The sequence below is a fragment of the Mesocricetus auratus genome, unplaced genomic scaffold (genome assembly GCF_017639785.1).
Source record: "Mesocricetus auratus isolate SY011 unplaced genomic scaffold, BCM_Maur_2.0 Super-Scaffold_6730, whole genome shotgun sequence".
NCBI classification, from domain to species: Eukaryota; Metazoa; Chordata; class Mammalia; order Rodentia; family Cricetidae; genus Mesocricetus; species Mesocricetus auratus.
The window spans coordinates 35078439-35096211 of record NW_024429184.1 but is presented as its reverse complement, the minus strand read 5'-3'; the positions used below and the strand labels follow the sequence as shown (position 1 = coordinate 35096211).

Sequence of the window (17773 nt, the reverse complement as noted above, 5' to 3'; positions counted from 1 at the left end):
TTAAGTAATGCCTTAATGTTTTCACCCTATGTGTCAGGGCATGGTAACAGGTATTGTTGACCATGTAAAAGGATATTTGCAACATCTGATATAGCCCTTCCTTCTACAAATGAAGAAAAAGATATATGAAGATAAACATGTAAGCATAGTCTTTGCATACTTTCATAAAAATGACAGGGTGCTGAGTGGTGATGGTGCATACCTTTGATAACTGAACTTGGGAGAAAGAGGCAGACAGATCTCTGAGTTCAAGGCCAGCCAAGTCCACAGGGTGAGTTGCAGAATAGCCAGGGCTACACAAAGAAACCCTGACTTGAAAAACCAAACCATAACAAAACAAAAAGATGGGGTGGCAGCTGGTTACTGTAGACATTAAGGAAAACTGGTGGTGAGAAACTGAGGGATGAGTTTGTCACCATTATGTGAGTGATGGTGACAACAGTGAGTGCTCTGTAAAAACTGTATTAAACAGGTTTTCGAAACTGTAGTTGGAATAATCAAGAAAAGAAGCATCAATTGTGAGGGGACGTCTTAACAGTGCTGCCTATTTAGACTGGCAGTAGCTAGGGTCTTGTTTGCAGTTAGAGCTCCAGTCTGCTTTCTCACCAGCACTGAGAAAGTCTGCTTCGGGTTTTCAGTTCACCTAGATTTGTTATGGTGGGGCTGTCTGCATGACCACAGAATATGTATATCCATTTTAAGTTACCCACATCCCATTGCAGTATGTCACCCAGTCAAACTATCCTTCCTTTATGCTATCCTTCCTTTCCTATGTAGAAATGTGTTTAAATACAAAAACAGAAAGGTAGGGATAGGGACATGCTGCGACTTTGTCTGCTGATTGCTTTTGCCTCCTCGACTTGACTGAGCTGACAGTCATTATGACTTGGAGGCAGCCTTCTCAGAATAAACAATAAATATGCATGGCTTGATTATTAATGAATCAAAAATGAATAAGTGGTGCTCTATTTATATGCATTACCGTGAAGGTTTATTTATATAATACTACAAAGAAAAAAGCACATTTTACAGTAGAGGCCACTGGTGATGTTGCGGATGAGTATTTGGGAAGAAGCGTACTGTTGTTTGTGGTCTAAAAGTCTTATTTATGACAGTTAGAACTGGGCAGATGTTAAAGAACTTTTAGTCATCAGAAAAGAGCAGAGAAATTTGTTAAGTTGGAATAAAGGACAATTTAATCAGTTATTAAAACCTACTTTCAGCCCCAGATTTACGAGTACTGCCCATGCATATCATTACTTGGTAAAATCAATTCTGTCTAATTCCCCTTTGCTATCCACCCTGTCTCTAAGGTCTGGTGTATTCACTTGCCTCTCTGCTGGTTTGTGCTTTAAAACTTAATATTCTACTTAAAAGCCTAGGGTCCACTTTAGCAGTGACTGTTTTTCAGTAGATGCCAAGTCTCTGATACCCCTCCCTCTATGTAGAATTTTATCCTTGGACTCTAGGTCTCTTTTAAGTCATTTATACTCATTTTGTCAGGAAATATTTTTGAATGCTTTTTAGATTCAATAATTGTCTTATTTGCTTTCTTGTTGCTAGGATAAAATGCCCTTTGGGGGAGGGGGTTATTTTGTTCTATACTTCTAGAGGGCTATGGCCCATCATGGTGAGGAGGGTGTGGCAGTAAATGGGGAGGGCATAGTAGCAGGAGGAGAAAGCTGGCTGTATATCTACACTGAGGAGTCAGATCTATCAACCACATTCGCCTGCTCCCCAACCCATGACCAGTGACCCACTCCCTCCAGTGAAGCTCCATATCTTAAAGGTTCTACAATCTTCCAGAACAGCTAGGGATCAAATATTCGCACACATGTGTCCATGAGGGCCATGTAACATGCAAAGCACAATGACTGTCTTGACAGAGTGTGAGTTTTATAGCATAAGGAGATTGTTAGCCCTTTGTGTACTTACCTTTGGCCTACTTGTATTGTAAATGGTTTTCTCTTATCTTGTTGACTTCTAGTAAGTACAATTTTGAAACTTGATTCTCTCCTATCTCTATGTGCTGGCTATTTTTATGTTCACTTGGCACAAACTAGAAGCATTGGAGAGGAGAGAGACTCAACTGAGAAAATGTCTCTATAAAATCATTCTGAAGGCAAGCCTAGGGCATTTTCTTAATTAGTGGTTGATGGAGAAGGCCCAGGCCATTATGGGTGATCCCATCCATGGGTTGGTAGTCCTGGGTCCTTTAAGAAAGCAGGCTAAGCAACCCATGAGGAGTAAGCCAGTAACCAACACCCCTCCATCACCTCTGCATCAGCTCCTGCTTCCAGGTTCCTGCCCTGACTTCCTTCAGTGATAAACTATGATTTGGAAGTATAAGCTGATTAAGCCCTTTCCTCCTCAACTTGCTTTTGATCATGGTGGTTCATCACAACAATAGTAACCCTAATTGGGACAGCTACCATTGGTGTGCATACAGAATAACTAAGAAGTTTCGGGCCTAATGGCTTTATTTTTGGACCATATATATTAAATATGTTCCAAGTTATTTGGAATCAAAAATATCTTAAGTATGCTTTGTTATAATACTTGTAGGCTCAACTAAAAAATCATAATATTAAGAAGCAGAAACCATGGACATTTATATCTAATTGTCTCCTTATCTTTGCATCAGACTGATTTTAATCATCAGTGCCTTTATTTTATCATGATTAAACTCACATTAAAATATTCATGTGATGTTAATTATTTTAGGGTACAAGTTATTTAGTAAAGTACTCCTTATATATGTATTCCTCTAGACCAGTGGTTCTCAAACGTGGGTTTCAACCGCTATATCAGATATTCACATTATGATTCATGACAGTAGCAAAATTATACTTATGAAGTAGTAACAGAGTAATTTTATGTTTGGGAGGCTTATCACACCATGAACTGTTAAAGGGTCACAGCATTAGGAAGGTTGAAAGCCACTGCTCTAGACGAATTAATTCATCTTGTAAGAATAAGCAATATATTTCTTTCCAAAGACCCCCTTTTTCATAGCAGCAGACCTAATTCAGGATTGCCAGGATGCAAGCTCATAAAACCCTTAAAGAGAGAGACCTTGGAGCACACAGATGGGATGTCTCCATCAAATCCCACCCCTTTGAGCTCAGGGAACCCCATGGAAGAGGAGGTGAAAAGAGCCTAAGGGCTAGAAGGAATGAATGGAGGACCCTAAGAAAACAAGGCCCTCTAGATCAACATGAACAAAGCTCACACAAACTCACAGAGACTGAAGCAGCCAGCACAGGACCTGCAGGGGTCTGCACCAGGTCCTCTGAGTATATGTGATGGCTTCAGTTTAGTGTTTCTATAGGGTTTCTGAGTGTGTGAAAGAGAGGGTCTCTGCTTCTTATGCTTTTTCTTGGGCTCTTTTCCTTTTGTTGATTTTCCCTGTCCAACTTGTTTTTTTTTTTTTTTTTTTTTTTTTTGAGACAGGGTTTCTCTGTGGCTTTGGAGGCTGTCCTGGAACTCGCTTGGTAGTCCAGGCTGGTCTCGAACTCACAGAGATCGGCCTGCCTCTGAGTGCTGGGATTAAAGGCGTGCGCCACCAACGCCCGGCTTCCCTGTCCAACTTTGATGTGATAGTTTTTGTTTTATCTCATTATATTATCTTTTGTTGCTATCTCTTAGAAGTCTGTTCTTTTCTAATGAGAGTCAGAAAGGGAGTGGGTCCGGATGGAAAGAAAGGTGGGAAAAACTTGGAGAAGTAGAGGGAAGGGAAACTATAATCAGGGTATAGTATATGAGGAAAGAATCTATTTTCAATAAAAGGGGAAAATTATAAAAGGAAGTTCTAAAAAAAGTAAACAAAACCCTTAATATCAAGCAATACTAGATGGGAATTCACAATGCAGAACAACACACTAGCTGGGGGAGATTAAGTTATTTTCCTTCCAAGTCATATGACCCATGTTATAATTGAGATGAATAACTAGTTGGCCAATGCAAAAATATCTGTAATTTCATTAAAGATAAAACTTTCATGGTGAGTATTAAGAAATGATTCATGTGAATCCGTTGCTGCTGCCTTTGTGAGATTGATATATTTTGTAAGGTCAGAAAAAAAGAATCAATATAAGCATTGATTAGATAACCTACTCAGAGTAAAAATAATGCATATTTGAATCTTGGACAGAGGGAAAACCATAAAAGAGCAGTATAAGAATCGGCATTGTCAGTTGGCAGTGTGGCTTATGCCATTAATCCCAGCAGGAGGCAGAGGCAGGTGGATCTCTGAGAATTAATGGTCAGCCTAGTGGTCCTCAGAGTGAGTTCCGGGACAGGCAGGGATGTTACACAGAGAAACCCTGCCTCAAACAGAAAGAATGGCCATTGTCTTTTGTGCTTTCCAGTTCTGTCATTCAAGTCATCTTGAAATTTTCCTACCTGTTAATGATGAGGTTTCTGGTGATTAGTTTGACACTCCTCTATAAATTTTTTGGAGGAAAAGTTTCCCATAATGAGAGAAAAAAAGGAAAGAAGTGTCAAGTCATTCTAACTCAAGTATGAAAAAGAAATGTAGATAAAAGTGCTTTGCCCAGTAGCGAAGACCATTAAGAAATAAGAAAACTAAAGCATCTAGTTCTTAGAATTCACATACTTATATTTAACTTTTCTAATCTGCAAATCATTTTAGAAATTATTAACTTAAAAGTAGGACTTTTTGAAACCCAGTATTCATTCTTAGATCTCTAATTTACAAATGAATGACTCATCATAGCTACTTGTGTACACAAAGTAAAGTAACAATGTTAATTTGTCCAATTTGGGGGAGTAGTTTGATTCCATGAATAGAAAAGTACTTTTAGTCACTAAAACTTTTTAAGAATGGGTCTGCACAGGTCTAAGCCAGATAGGGCCCAGCACTGATGGGGAAGTGGACACCAAGTATCCATTCCTAACCTGGAAGCTGTCTCCAGTTGACAACTGCCACCAAAGGAAAGATTATTTTTCTCCCATGAGTCTCACTGGGTATACAAACTCCACTCAAGGGCAAGCTCTGTTTCCAGCAGTAGATGGCTAACACCAAATGAACTCAAGGGTATTTTTGGAGGTTTTTTTTTTTTTCTTACAATGCTTTGTTTGGGCAATTTTTTTAACCTTACAGTGTATTTTGCTTATATATATGGTTTTTGATTTTGTGTTTTTATGAGATTTCTGTGTGTCTATGGCTAAATGTGTTTCTTTTGTTCTTTCTTTGACTTTTTTTCTGTTTGTTTCTGTGTTTTTTGTTGTTGCTTGTTTGTTTTCTTGAGAGAGAGAGAGAGAGAGAGAGAGAGAGGGAAGGAGGGAGAAAGAAGGAAAGAGAAAGAGTATGGCTATGAGTGTGAGAGGGAACTGATCAGAATATATTGTATGAAAAATATTTCAATAAAAAAGAAATTTATGAAGTGAATTTTGATAATTGGAAGATTTACTCAACGACTTTTGAAATGCTACTCGTTTCTCTAACTTGTCTTGATTCACAGCAGAATGCCCTGGTAAAGCATCTTAGGAAGAAAGTTTCCTTTGGCTCACGGTTCTGGATGCAGTGTGTCATGGCAGGGAAGGCACTGCAGTGGAAGCTTGAAGCCTGGGCCTGCAGTCAGGAAGCACAGAAAAGAATGCTGGTTTGTAGTTCTCTTCCTCCTTTGTATTCAGACCAGAACCGAAGCCCTAGGAATGATGCTGTTCTCAGTTCAAGTTGGGTCTTCCCACCTCAGTCAACGGAATCTAGATCACACCCTGCAGACCGCAGACCTGCCCAAAGGCTAATGGGATCTCAATAATGGCTCACAGATTCCCAGAAGCTGATGTAGTCTAGATTATCTCTTACAGACATACCCAGAGACTTGTCTTATAAGTGATTCTCAGTCTGTAATGTTGATAGCATTAGCCATTGTTCTATGCTAAGGAGTGTGTGTGCCAAGGATGTATTTCAGTTGCTGAAGGACATGAAGAAGCTTGAGGAACTCAGTATAAAATGTTAATAAATAAGTAAACTGTGGATAGAAAAACAATAGGAAACAGATTGTGTTAGAGTTGCGTCTGCTGTGTTGGAAGTCTGTCACCGTTCAGCACTGCTAGTTTGGAAGTGGATCGAGAACCTGGCTGTCACCAAGTTTGATACTACCTTGTGGATCTAGTGGGCTGTCCTCACTTCCTTAAGTGTTGGGGAGTGTCCTGATGGCATTCTGCTCTTGCTCCCACTCCTCTCAGTTAAATTCTACACAAACCAGAGTAGTCTTGGTAGAGCACAAGCGTTACATCACTCCTCTGTTCAAAGGTTCTGGTAAATGGGAACCTTTCTCTCCCAAGAGGAAAGGCAGAACTTTCATAGTGACCCAGGAAAGTATTTCATGTCCTGTGATGTACTCATTGCCCTCATCCTCAGCCTCCTGCATCAGTTTCTGCCCCAGCCAGTATGCTTGCCCTTCCCTTGGACTGGAACGTTCCTTTTCCGGATGCCTGCTTTGGTTACCCCCTCTCGCTTCAGTCCTACCGCTATACTTGTTGAGACATCTCTGACCAGGCTTCTGTTGCCCTTTCTTTACTTGTATTTTCCCTTGACTTTTTTTCACTCTTTAATATGCTGTTTATTCTACTTATGGTTTTTTGTTTGTTTGTTTCTAGTCTCCTTTCACTAAAATGAAAGTCAGTTTTGTGAAAGTGGGAACCGCGTTTTATCCATGATGTCTCCCAGTGTACACTGCATACCATAGTGGAAGTTCAATAAACATTTACTGAGTGAATGAATGTACTGCACGAGCACTGCAGCTTAGTTATTATAATTAGCAGAGCTGTAATAGATCCAGGTAAGGGAGCCACAGGAGAAGCATCAGAATGTTAAGAAGTGAGCAGTTGTGTGAAATGTCACAGATAATCACACTAATAAGATAGGCTGCTTGAATGTAGAGTTTAAAAGGAAAAGGTGAATTTAGGAAGAGCTGAATACAGATTGCAGAAGTTTACCAGGGGATAGGCATTTCACATGTAAATCTGTGGGCTACTAGGATTTTTATAGTATTTAGAGCAAGTCAGGAACAACCATTTTTTGTTTTGTTTAAAAATGATGTATAGATGGCAAGATAGCTCAGACCAATAAAAGTCCTTGCTGCACAAGGCTGAATGTTCATGCTTCATCCCTAGAACCAGCAAAAAAAGTAGAAAGAGAGCTTTGATTTCACAAAGTCTTCTGACTACGCACATGTAAACACAAAATTTTCAAAGATTAAAACTTTGCTAGTCAAGGCTTAACTTATATTTTTAATGTTTGTGAGGTGCTTTGATCTTTGTGAACTGCCTTCATAATACCATTTAATGTTCAAAACCATGAGGCAATCAATATGATGAGTACAGTTTAAGTCTGCCTTTGATAACAGAGAAAATGATGAAATATGGGTGGTGATTTGAATTAAAATGCTCCCCAGAGGCTCATGTATTTGAATGCTTGGTCATCAGGGAGTGGCACTACTTGACAGCGATTATGAGATGTGGCCATGTTGGAGGAAGTGTGTCACTGGGAGATGGGCTTTGGGCTTTAGAGGCCCAAGCCAGGCCTAGTGTCTTTCTTCCTTCCTACCGCCTGCCAATCTGGATGTAGAACTCAAAGTTGTCTTTTCCACACCATGTCTGTCTGCTTGCCACCGTGCTTCCCATCATGACAGTAATGGATTACACCGCTGAAACTGTAAATGAGCCAAAACGTAATGTTTTCCTTTATGAGTTGCCGTGGTCATGGTGACTCTTCACAGCAATAGAACCTGAAAAAGACAGTGGTGAATCCTACCCCCATATTTGATAGAACAAAAGAAAAACAATCCGTATTTGATATCCATCCCATGTCATTTTTTAGAAATTTGAGTTATCTGATTTAGTTGGATTTTATTTTGAGTGTATATTGGTAGGTTCTTAAATCACCTAGAAGAACATTGTAATGGAAGTTAAGAGTGCTAATGTTGCTTTTGTGACACTGAAGGATAGGCACTGGCCGGGTATAGTTGGTGCTTGTGTGAGGGTGCAGCTTGCTCAGTTGATGAAGCTTCATAGATTTCTATACTTTCACATTCATGTTGACTCTTAAATTCTTTTCTACGACAGCTATGAACAAACAATTCAACACCAGTTTTTATGCAATCAAGATAAATAATGTGATTTCTATTCTGATAAAACATTTTCTATTCTTTTATCTTTCCTTGTTTCTTTGTGTTTGTGGGAAGTGGCAATTGGATATTTTATATTGATTCTGAAATCTAGCAGTCCATCTACTAAATGGCAACAGCTAGGGGGAGCATAGTACAGTTAAACCAACCTAGATATTTCTTGAATTAAGAGGAAGCCAGTCTAACTAATTCCAAGTCCATTTAATTAAACCCGTCATTTTGTGTGCTTTATTCAAAATATACTAACCCATTCTGAATGGGCATTGTTAAGACATTGATATATTCAAAGAGCCTAGGGTTTTATATTTTTGATTTTACAACTCAGGTGTGACTTACAGGTAGTAGAGCTATCTTCTCTGACGTCTTAATTTCCACTTAATAGTAAGCTGACTTTGTGACATGTGAATCCAGGAGAGTCCATTATCTCCTCAGTTTGATTCATGTTAGTTAGCCATGAATTTCAGCATCAGTAAGAACTTCAGTGAATCAATTTATGTATTTTATTTAGTAGAATCTGTTCTTCCAAGCATGTCTGTCAAGCAGTGATGTAATTTCAAAGTTCTTACGAAAATATTTCATAAATTTTATGAAATTTTCATGGAGTCTTGCTTTCACAGGTTTCTAAAGGTGTGTGGATCTGAATTGGTACGCCTTGAGTTATCATGCAGCCACTTTCTTAATGAAACTTGCTTGGAGGTTATTTCCGAAATGTGCCCAAGTCTACAAGACTTAAATCTTTCATCCTGTGATAAACTGCCACCTCAAGCTTTTGGTCACATTGCCAAGTTATGTAGCCTTAGGCGGCTCATTCTCTATCGGACAAAAGTAGAGGTAAGAACGTCATTTGTGTTGTTCCTGATGAAACATCCAGGTTAATATTTAATTGCCTTCAATTTTTCATGTGATTTCTCATTTCAAAGCAAAGGTTATGATATCTGGATACTATAGGATCATTATAGCTTGGTTAGTCGCTTCATTGTTACAGCATGTTGTGGTTCTAAATGACAAACTTTTAATGTTGCCATTGTCGGGGAGTGAGCCAAGGGGATGATTTAGAGGTAGGGGCCGGCAGGTGCCATGCAGGAGGACTTTCTCTTAGAGGAGGAGGAAGCAAAATGCACAGTATTAGAAGTAGCCATAGTAAATTAATGTCACCATCGTTCCCAGTTCTCATGTTAGTGAAACAGAATCGTGTCATATATATGCTTGCATCCTCACACCTGTAGCACACCTTTCTGGGTCAGTATGTGCTGGTTTCTGACTTTCCATGAGTGTGTACTGTATGCTATACTACTGTTTACTAACCATTCTCTAAATGATGAAGATTGCATTTTTCTAGGCGTGTCTATTTGATAAAATGTCTAACTAGTAACAGTCTCCTCTGTGTGGTCTCCATTTGCTTGTTGTTGTCACAGTGGGACAGTGATACGTCTGGATTAAAAGAGAGACTGGAAGATCCCCTGATAAACAGTGAATTTCTGCTTGCTTTTCCTCCTCTAGACTCCTAGGGCTGCTTTTGGTTCTTTTAGCATTCTTAATTAAGTCCACTCAGTTCTTCCTTCATCTTTTTATCTGCACTGTGTCCCAGCATACTGCATTTCTTAATAATGAGCAGGGTTCTAGCACATTTAAATTTTTTACAGATGGCTTCTTGAGCACTGATTAGAAGGAAGCCTCTTTTGTGGTTTGTGTCTCTTGTATTACCCAGTTTTATTTCCTTTTTAACATCCCTGCAATACTCTAGCATGATCATTATTTTCCTTCTTGTATTCTGTCTCTTTACATTAGGATATATAATTTTATGTATAGTAGTGAATAATGCCCTTGTATTTCATTGTGCTGTTTCCAGATTCTAGAACAGAATTTGGTCAAGATTGGCCATCAGCAAATATTTACTAAGTGAATGAATAAAAGAACCCAGTTGCATTTCTTGAAATGCTATTTCCCACTATAATGAACCTTTATGTGTTCTGAATGTTACTTGGTCCAAGGTATTCAGCATCTTGGTATTTCAGTTTCTCTAAGATAAAAATACAGATCTCATTGGGTCATTGTGAGTACTAAATTATATGTAATATATGTAGACGTTCCTAGAGAATGTGTTAAGTTTAGCGGTCATGTAACATTATCAAGGAGCTTTATAGTGTAATGTTTTACTGTGAAGGAAAAGCTTTCCTCACTGTGGATTCAAAGACTTTTTGGTGTGTCTATAGACTTATCATACCTGATGTCTCTTTCATTGGGTTTCATTTAGAAGTTAGTCATTCCATTCCATTTCACTCTCTGATAAAGCTTCCCATCTGCTCCTGTGGGTCTTGCTTTACGTCTGAAGGCACAGTGTAGCTTTCTTCACTTAGATCCACTTATGTGTTGCATGTTTTACTTTCAGGTGCTATTTTTCCCTTTCATTTGATTTTCACTGGCTATTGTTAATATATAAGGAAGCTTGGGTCTTTAAATGTATTTTTCTCATATCTGTTCCCCTTTCTGATGCTTTTAATTGTCCTAGTCATTTTTCATTTGCAACTTTGGGATTTTCTTATAGTTACATGATCTGGAAATCTTAATTATTAGGTAGAATTTTTAAATGATGTAGAATTTTAACAGATTTATCAGTGTTTTTCCTAATACGTTGGGAATCTCTAATATTTCTTTACGTACCAAATTTTTTCTTCCTATTAGGCTCCATGCTTCGAACTCATAGTGAATTAAACAGACAATATCTCATACAGCTTACTGTTTTTATACTTTTTGCTATTACTTTTTAATAAGCGGTTTTGATCATCCTTATTTAATTAAGACCATTATAGAGAAATATAATAAAGTTTTGGGCCTCGGTTAGCACGGTCCTTACATTGCTGGATAATCCCTTTGTGGCCCTGGTCTCACCACTGTCCCCATGTTCAGGGGGCCTGGTTCGTCCTTAAGCTGGTTCCTTAACTGTCAGACTGGGGTCCTTGAACTTCCACTTGCTCAGGTCAGTTGCTTCTGTGGGCTTCCCCAGCATGGTCTTGACTCCTTTGCTCATCACTTACAGGCTTAGAGAGAAATCTGACACTGCCTCCATGTTTTAAAGTTAGCGCGTATTTAGGTTGATTACCTAATATTTTGGAACCATATTGCTTGGGTGTGGAGGCTGATGATCACCTAATTGTGTGCCTTGAGGTTATTAACTATCTTTACTTCCCTTTTATAAACTGGGCACACACACCATCTTGAAAGGCTGTGAGGATTAATGTTTTAGTGTATCAGAGCATTCACTACAGTGCTTTGATTCACAGCCAGGTCGGTGCTTATAGATATTTGTTACATCTGTTGTCTTCAGTGAGATTAGTTATGATCCTTTTATTCTTAATCAGGCTTGGACTATCGCAGTTTAGTAAAGTGTTTAGGAAATCATTCCTTCGATTTGAAGTAACTTGAGTAAATGTGAATAAACAGAATATACTTAAAAACCATGTAGGCATATAGCACCTTTAGTTGTAGATCAGAGTAGACACTTGGTTTCATGGGGGATGCTGTTTATAGCTTTCCCCTTGTAATCTATAGAAGCTTGAATGTGTGGACAGGAGTTGTGATCAAAGCATTTGGGAACAGATTGTTGAGGGGGAATTTTAAGAGGTCACTTGGGATCACAGAAAGGAGACTGTTCCAATTATGAACCTGCCAATGGTAACCTTTTTGATTCAGACTAAGTCATTCTGCCACTCTGAGACTTTTTTATTTGAAAAAGGAGAAGAATGTCCCGAGTACCCCTTTAAAGATAGCCCCTGTTTCAGTGGTCTGTGGAAAACTAAGCCAGCATTTTTGTGGGTATAAAATTTTCAGCTGTCAATTTTTTTCAACTATCTTTTTAAAAATAGGAATACCCATTCTGAAATGCCATTGTTTTTTTCTCAATATTTATTTAAATTAGAAACATGAATGCTTCACATGTCAATCCCAGCTCCCTCTCCCACCCCTCCTCCTTTGTCCCTCCACCAGCCCTGCCAGCCCCCCACCCCATCCCCACATCATTCCCCAGGGAGGGTGAGGCCCTCTTTGGAGGGATCTTCAAAGTCTGTCATGAAATGCCATTGTTTTATTGTTATACTTACTAAATATAATATTTACATGCAACTTGTTGATATATATATATTTTATGCTATTGTACTTGATAATTATATTTTATGTGACTGTGTAACAGGAAAAATAAATGACCCAGAGACTGATATTAGGGGTCAAGCTTCAAGCTGAAAATCAGAAAAGCAAAGCAGCCGACCATTAGCTCTCACCTCTAGCTCAGGCTGAAAGTGCTGATCCATGAAGAAGCTCTTCACCGAGTCTCAAACTACTGCCTCTCCTCAGCATGGCTGTAGAATGGATCCTTCCCTTAGACTTTGCTTCTGTCTGACACGCTTCCCCAGTAGGATTAAAGGTGTGAGCGATAATTATCTTTCAGACTGAGTCAGTCTTGTGTATATGAGGACAAAGGGTAAAACTGAGCTTTTTTTTTTTTTTTTTTCCGAGACAGGGTTTCTCTGTGGCTTTGGAGGCTGTCCTGAAACTAGCTCTTGTAGACCAGGCTTGTCTTGAACTCACAGAGATCCTCCTGCCTCTGCCTCCCAAGTGTTGGGATTAAAGGCGTGCGTCACCACTGCCCAGCTGAAACTGAGCTTTCTGGGAGAGGCTGTTTTGGTCTTGCAGGGCTATGCTTAATTGTTTAAGATAACATTTCATTATTAATCCCAGGATGTCCTTGAATTCCTGGACTCCAGCTGTCTTTTGTCCCCATCTCCCGAATGACTGGGATTACAGGTGTGCACCGCTGTGCCACATGGACCTTTAGTATACAAAATAAAAAACAAGCAAATATGAACATTACAGAGTATTGACTCTGCTATGAAGTACTGATGCTATATGTCAAATTATGATACAGTAAGATTTTATTTCTATGTCCCTATAGAATTCATATTAGTGAGTGCAGTATGCTTGTGTAATTTTGTAAAACCTAAGTCTGCGTGTATAACAAGCAGAGGCTTAGAGGAATTTGAAGACATATTTTAGTTCTAAAGTTTTATAAATTTGGGGATGTTTGCTTTGCCAGATGCTTTTTAATTCTGACCATTTCCACTGAGAGTAGGCAGTGGTTCCATTTCATAGATGTTGAAATTGAAGTTTCAGACAATATGACCTGGAACAATATTTACATTCAGATTTGAACCTAGGTCGGCTATCCATGGTGATATAGTTAAATTTGTAAGAGTACATAAGACCATAGAAAATTACTCTAAAAACTTGACTGCTTCTGTTGAAAGCAAACAATGCAATCTCTTTACCACTTACACCTGTTATGAGGGTTTGTGCTTTAGGAGTGTCTTGCAGATAAGTCCTGTGCATTTCCTAGAACAGTCTGGGCTACTGTTAACAGTTTGAGCCTGTTTTCCTTCCTTCCTTCCTTCCTTCCTTCCTTCCTTCCTTCCTTCCTTCCTTCCTTCCTTCCTTCTTTTATTCCTCCTCCCTCTTTCTTCCTTCCTTCCTTTTTTTCGGAGTGGGAAATCAGAATGGAATGATAGATTTCTCAGTGAGGATACCATCCTGTTGCTTAGCAGCAGGCAAGAAAACCAAGAGTGCTTTTTAAAAGTTGGAGTTATAAATGGAACACCTGCATCCAGTTTTGATTGCCTCACTTCAAGAATGATAGAGCATAAATTGAAAGAATCTGAGGAAGTGAAAAAACTGATTATAGGTTTTGTGGGGTACTAGTATATGTCAGTAATCCGCAAGTATAGTTCAGCAGCTGTTTACCGGCGTAGTAGGCTGTGTCAACAGTTTCAAGGACCCCTTTGCCTACATCTTGATGAACTAGCATACAACAAAAGCAGTTGATCTTCACTTCTGTTGGGGAACAGCATACATCTTTTGTTTTCCATGTGCCACTTTAATCTGTAAAGTAAAATTTCATGTAGCCTTATTGGTGAAAATGCCTTGATTTTTTTTTCCCCTCAAAACACATGAATTGTCTATCAAAAGCAGTATGATTTGATTTGGTATCGTGAACTCGCTTTCTGACATGCAGATATGGTGGACTCTTTGCTGCTTTTGTACCTGATTTAAAAACATTGTGTGTTGGCAGGCACAGTGCAGCTCGCAGACAGACACTCTAAGGGAATGGCCTCTCACATAGCAGAACCAATGCTGATGGCTAAGATCAAGAGTTGAAATTAGTAGGAAGAAACACATTTGGCTGCTTATGTTAACTAATGCAGGCTGCCATTAGCTGTCATCTAATATCTATTTCAGATAGGTTGATTTAGCTAATGAACATGGGGCAAAGGGATATTAGTAATTTGTTTTTAAAAGAATCTATTTATTTTAGCAGTGAAATGAGGAAATAACCCTCATAGGCTCCAGGATTTGAACATTTGACTCCATTTGGTGGCATTCTTTAGGGAGATAAAGGGTGGGATGTGAGAACTTAAATCTTCATCCCACTTCCAGCTTACTCTCTATTGCTGTGATAAAACACCGTGACCAAAACCAACTTAGGTAGTAAAGGGTTTGTCTGGCATACACATCCCATTCACAGCTCATTGTTGAGAGAAGTCAGGACAGGAACCCAACCAGGAACCCAGAAGCAGAAACTGACACACAAGCCATGGAATAAAGTTGCTTACTGATTTCCTGCCATGGCTCACTCAGCTTGCTTTCTTACAACCCATGACCACACACACTGGACGTGGTCCTCCCACATCAATCAACAATCAAGAAAATGTCCTGGAGACTTGCCCACAGGCGGGTCTTGTAGGGCAATTGCTCAATTGAGGTTCCCTGTTCCTAGGTGACTCTAGTGGTGTCAAATTGACAAAAACCTAATTAATACAATAATAAAGCTAGTAGTCATTTTTGTAGTCCTTGATACATGTCTCCAGGCTGGAATATATCTGTACTCTAGTCTCCTGATTGGCCTTGAAGGAAACACTGAGGCTTTTGGTGACATTAGTTTGTGTTACTTAAGTGATTGGGTTGTTGTGGTTAGGGTCACGTGCCTGATTTGTCACTACATTGAAAAAGATTATCCCTCATTTACTGACTCATTGACCATAGTCATGACAGTGACCAGAAGCCAGGTATAAGAAATCTCCAAAAATAAGCTCATTGTGGTGGTTAATTGGGAATTGACAGAGGCTGGATGCAACTGGAGAATGGGATCTAGGAGAGACTGTGAAGGATTATCTTGGTTGCGTTAACTGAGGTGGGAAGACCCATTCATTGTGGGTGGTGCCATCCCCTGACTGGGATGCTGGACTAAATAAATGGAGAAAAATAACTGAGCAGAGCAGCTTTCATCCTTATCTGCTTCCTGATTGTGGGTAGTTTGTTTGCGATCAGCTGTTTCCACTTCCTGCTGCCTTGACTGACTTACTTACCTTCGGTTACCCTACGACCTTCTACTTACCCTCTCCTCTTAGGATTTCTATTGCTGTGATAAAACACAATGATTGAGAGCCACTTGGAGAGAGGGAGTTTATTTTAGCTTGCACTTTTAGGTTGATAGTCCATCACTGAATGAAGTCAGGACCTGAACTCAAGCAGGGCAGGGATCTGGAAGCAAGAAACCACGGAGGAACTCTACCTGCTGCCTTGTTCCTCATGGCTGCTAAGCCTACTTTCTTATACAGCTCAGGACCACCTGCCCAGGGGTGACATCACCTACAGTGATCTGGGCCCTCCCATATCACTGATTGATCAAGAAAATGCCCCACAAGTTTGTCTATAGACCAGTCTACTGGGGGCCTTTTCTCAATCGTGAGTCCATCTTCTCAGATGACTCTTGCTTTTGTCAAATTAGCAAAAAATTAGCCAGGACACCTGTCATGATAGACTACACCCCTGAATTGTGAGTCACAATAAACCCTTCCTCCCTTTAGTTGCTTTTATTACAGTAACAGAAAAAGAAATTAAGGTGCCCATTCTCTCATCAGTATGTGATAAGGGCAGACAAATGATAAGACTTACTGGAAGATGGAAGGACCCTGAGAGTTATATGAATTGTCTTTTTAATTAGTGCATGTGGTTGTATAAAACAATGGAGCATGACATTTTCATACATACACGTTATATACTTTGATAAACACCATTGATCTATTACTGTCTCTTGTCTCTCTCCTCACGGTCCTCTTTCTCATAGTTCATCTTCTACTTTAATGTATATTTTTTATATCATTTTTTATTTTAATTTTAAATAGCTTGTTTTACATGTCAATCAATCCCAGTTCCCTCTCCCTCCCCTCTTCCCGCACTCCCCTTCCCCCTCCCTCCCACCCTATTGCCAAATCCTTCCACATAGGGGATATCTAGAGTCTGTCATTTTACTCTTGGTAGGGTCAAGGCACTCCCCTAAGAGTCCAGGCTGAGAGAGCATCTCTCTTTGTGCTATAGGCACATGAAGACAGTTTGTATACCAGGGATAGACACTGATCCACAGCTCAGGGCCCCATAGGTTGCCCAGGCCTTCTCACTGACACTCACATTTGGGGGGTCCAGATCAGTCCCATGCTGGCCTCCCCACTGTCGGTCTGGGGTCCAAGAGCACTCCCCTGTTCAGATCAGCTGTCTCTGCTGGTTTTGCCAGCCCATTCTTTGCCAATTTGCTCATCACTCCTCTCTGTCACTGGGTTCCTTGGGTTCAGTTCAGTGATTAGTTGTGTGTTTGCCTCTGTTTCCATCAGTCACAGGATGAAGGCTCCCGGATGGTTATAGACATCAAGTTCATTATCAGGAATGGGCATTCGAGGTGGTCCCTCCACTATTGCTTAGCTTGCCAAATGATGTTATACCTTTAGATCACTCGAGGTCACTCTGGTGCCTGTACTGTCTTCGATCCTATGATTCCCTCTTCCCCCTATTCTACCCCCACCCCCTCAACTTCCTGTTCCCCCATGACCAACTCCCTTCCTCTTTACCCCCTCTATTCTTCCCAGGTCCCACTCCCCCCCACCCCTCGCCGTGTTCCCCATCCAGAGTCTGGGAAACAGGAAAGAACTTAATGTATATTTTTAAAAATCTAGATTGTGGATATGAGAGAACAGCTCTTTCTGAGTCTCTCTGATGTATAACCATGATTTCTATTTCCATCCATTTACCTGCAAATGACTTAATTTCACTCTTCCTTATGGCTAAATAATACTATATTGTAAATATATGCCACATTTCCTTTTTCCATTTGCCTTGTGAATTATCCTGGCTGGTTTCATAAGCTGGCTCTTGTGGCCCATTGTCTGTCTCTCAGTACCCATTGATCTCAGTGTGGGTCTTATGAGACATCTAAGTGTGAGTCTTATGAGACTTCTCGCCAACCTGGTTGACATGTCACCAAGTGGTGTCATTATGTCACAGCAGACATTGTGGGCCTCTGGCTCTGCAGTCTTTCTACCCCCACTTCCATGACATTCCCTAAGCTTTCGGTGTAGGAGTTGTGTTGTAGACTTATCAATTGAAGGTGGTACTCACAGTTGGTTGTTTTCTGCATTTTGACCACTTGTTGATTTATGTAATGGTCTCCATCTGTTGCCAAAAACAAACTTCTCTGATGAGGAATGAGAGCTACTTTTATTTGTGAGTATAAGGATAAG

General features: G+C 39.9%; 1 protein-coding gene across 2 annotated transcripts in view; it reads left to right on the top strand.

The window, feature by feature from the left end:
• The window catches only part of Fbxl4 (F-box and leucine rich repeat protein 4), a 71193-nt gene that overhangs the window by 33467 nt on the left and 19953 nt on the right, over nt 1-17773 (top strand). For both annotated transcript variants that reach the window (XM_040740726.1, XM_040740727.1), the window contains one exon: nt 8777-8990. In XM_040740726.1, the coding sequence (XP_040596660.1) occupies nt 8777-8990 (214 nt within the window). The remainder of the gene's footprint in view (nt 1-8776; nt 8991-17773) is intronic.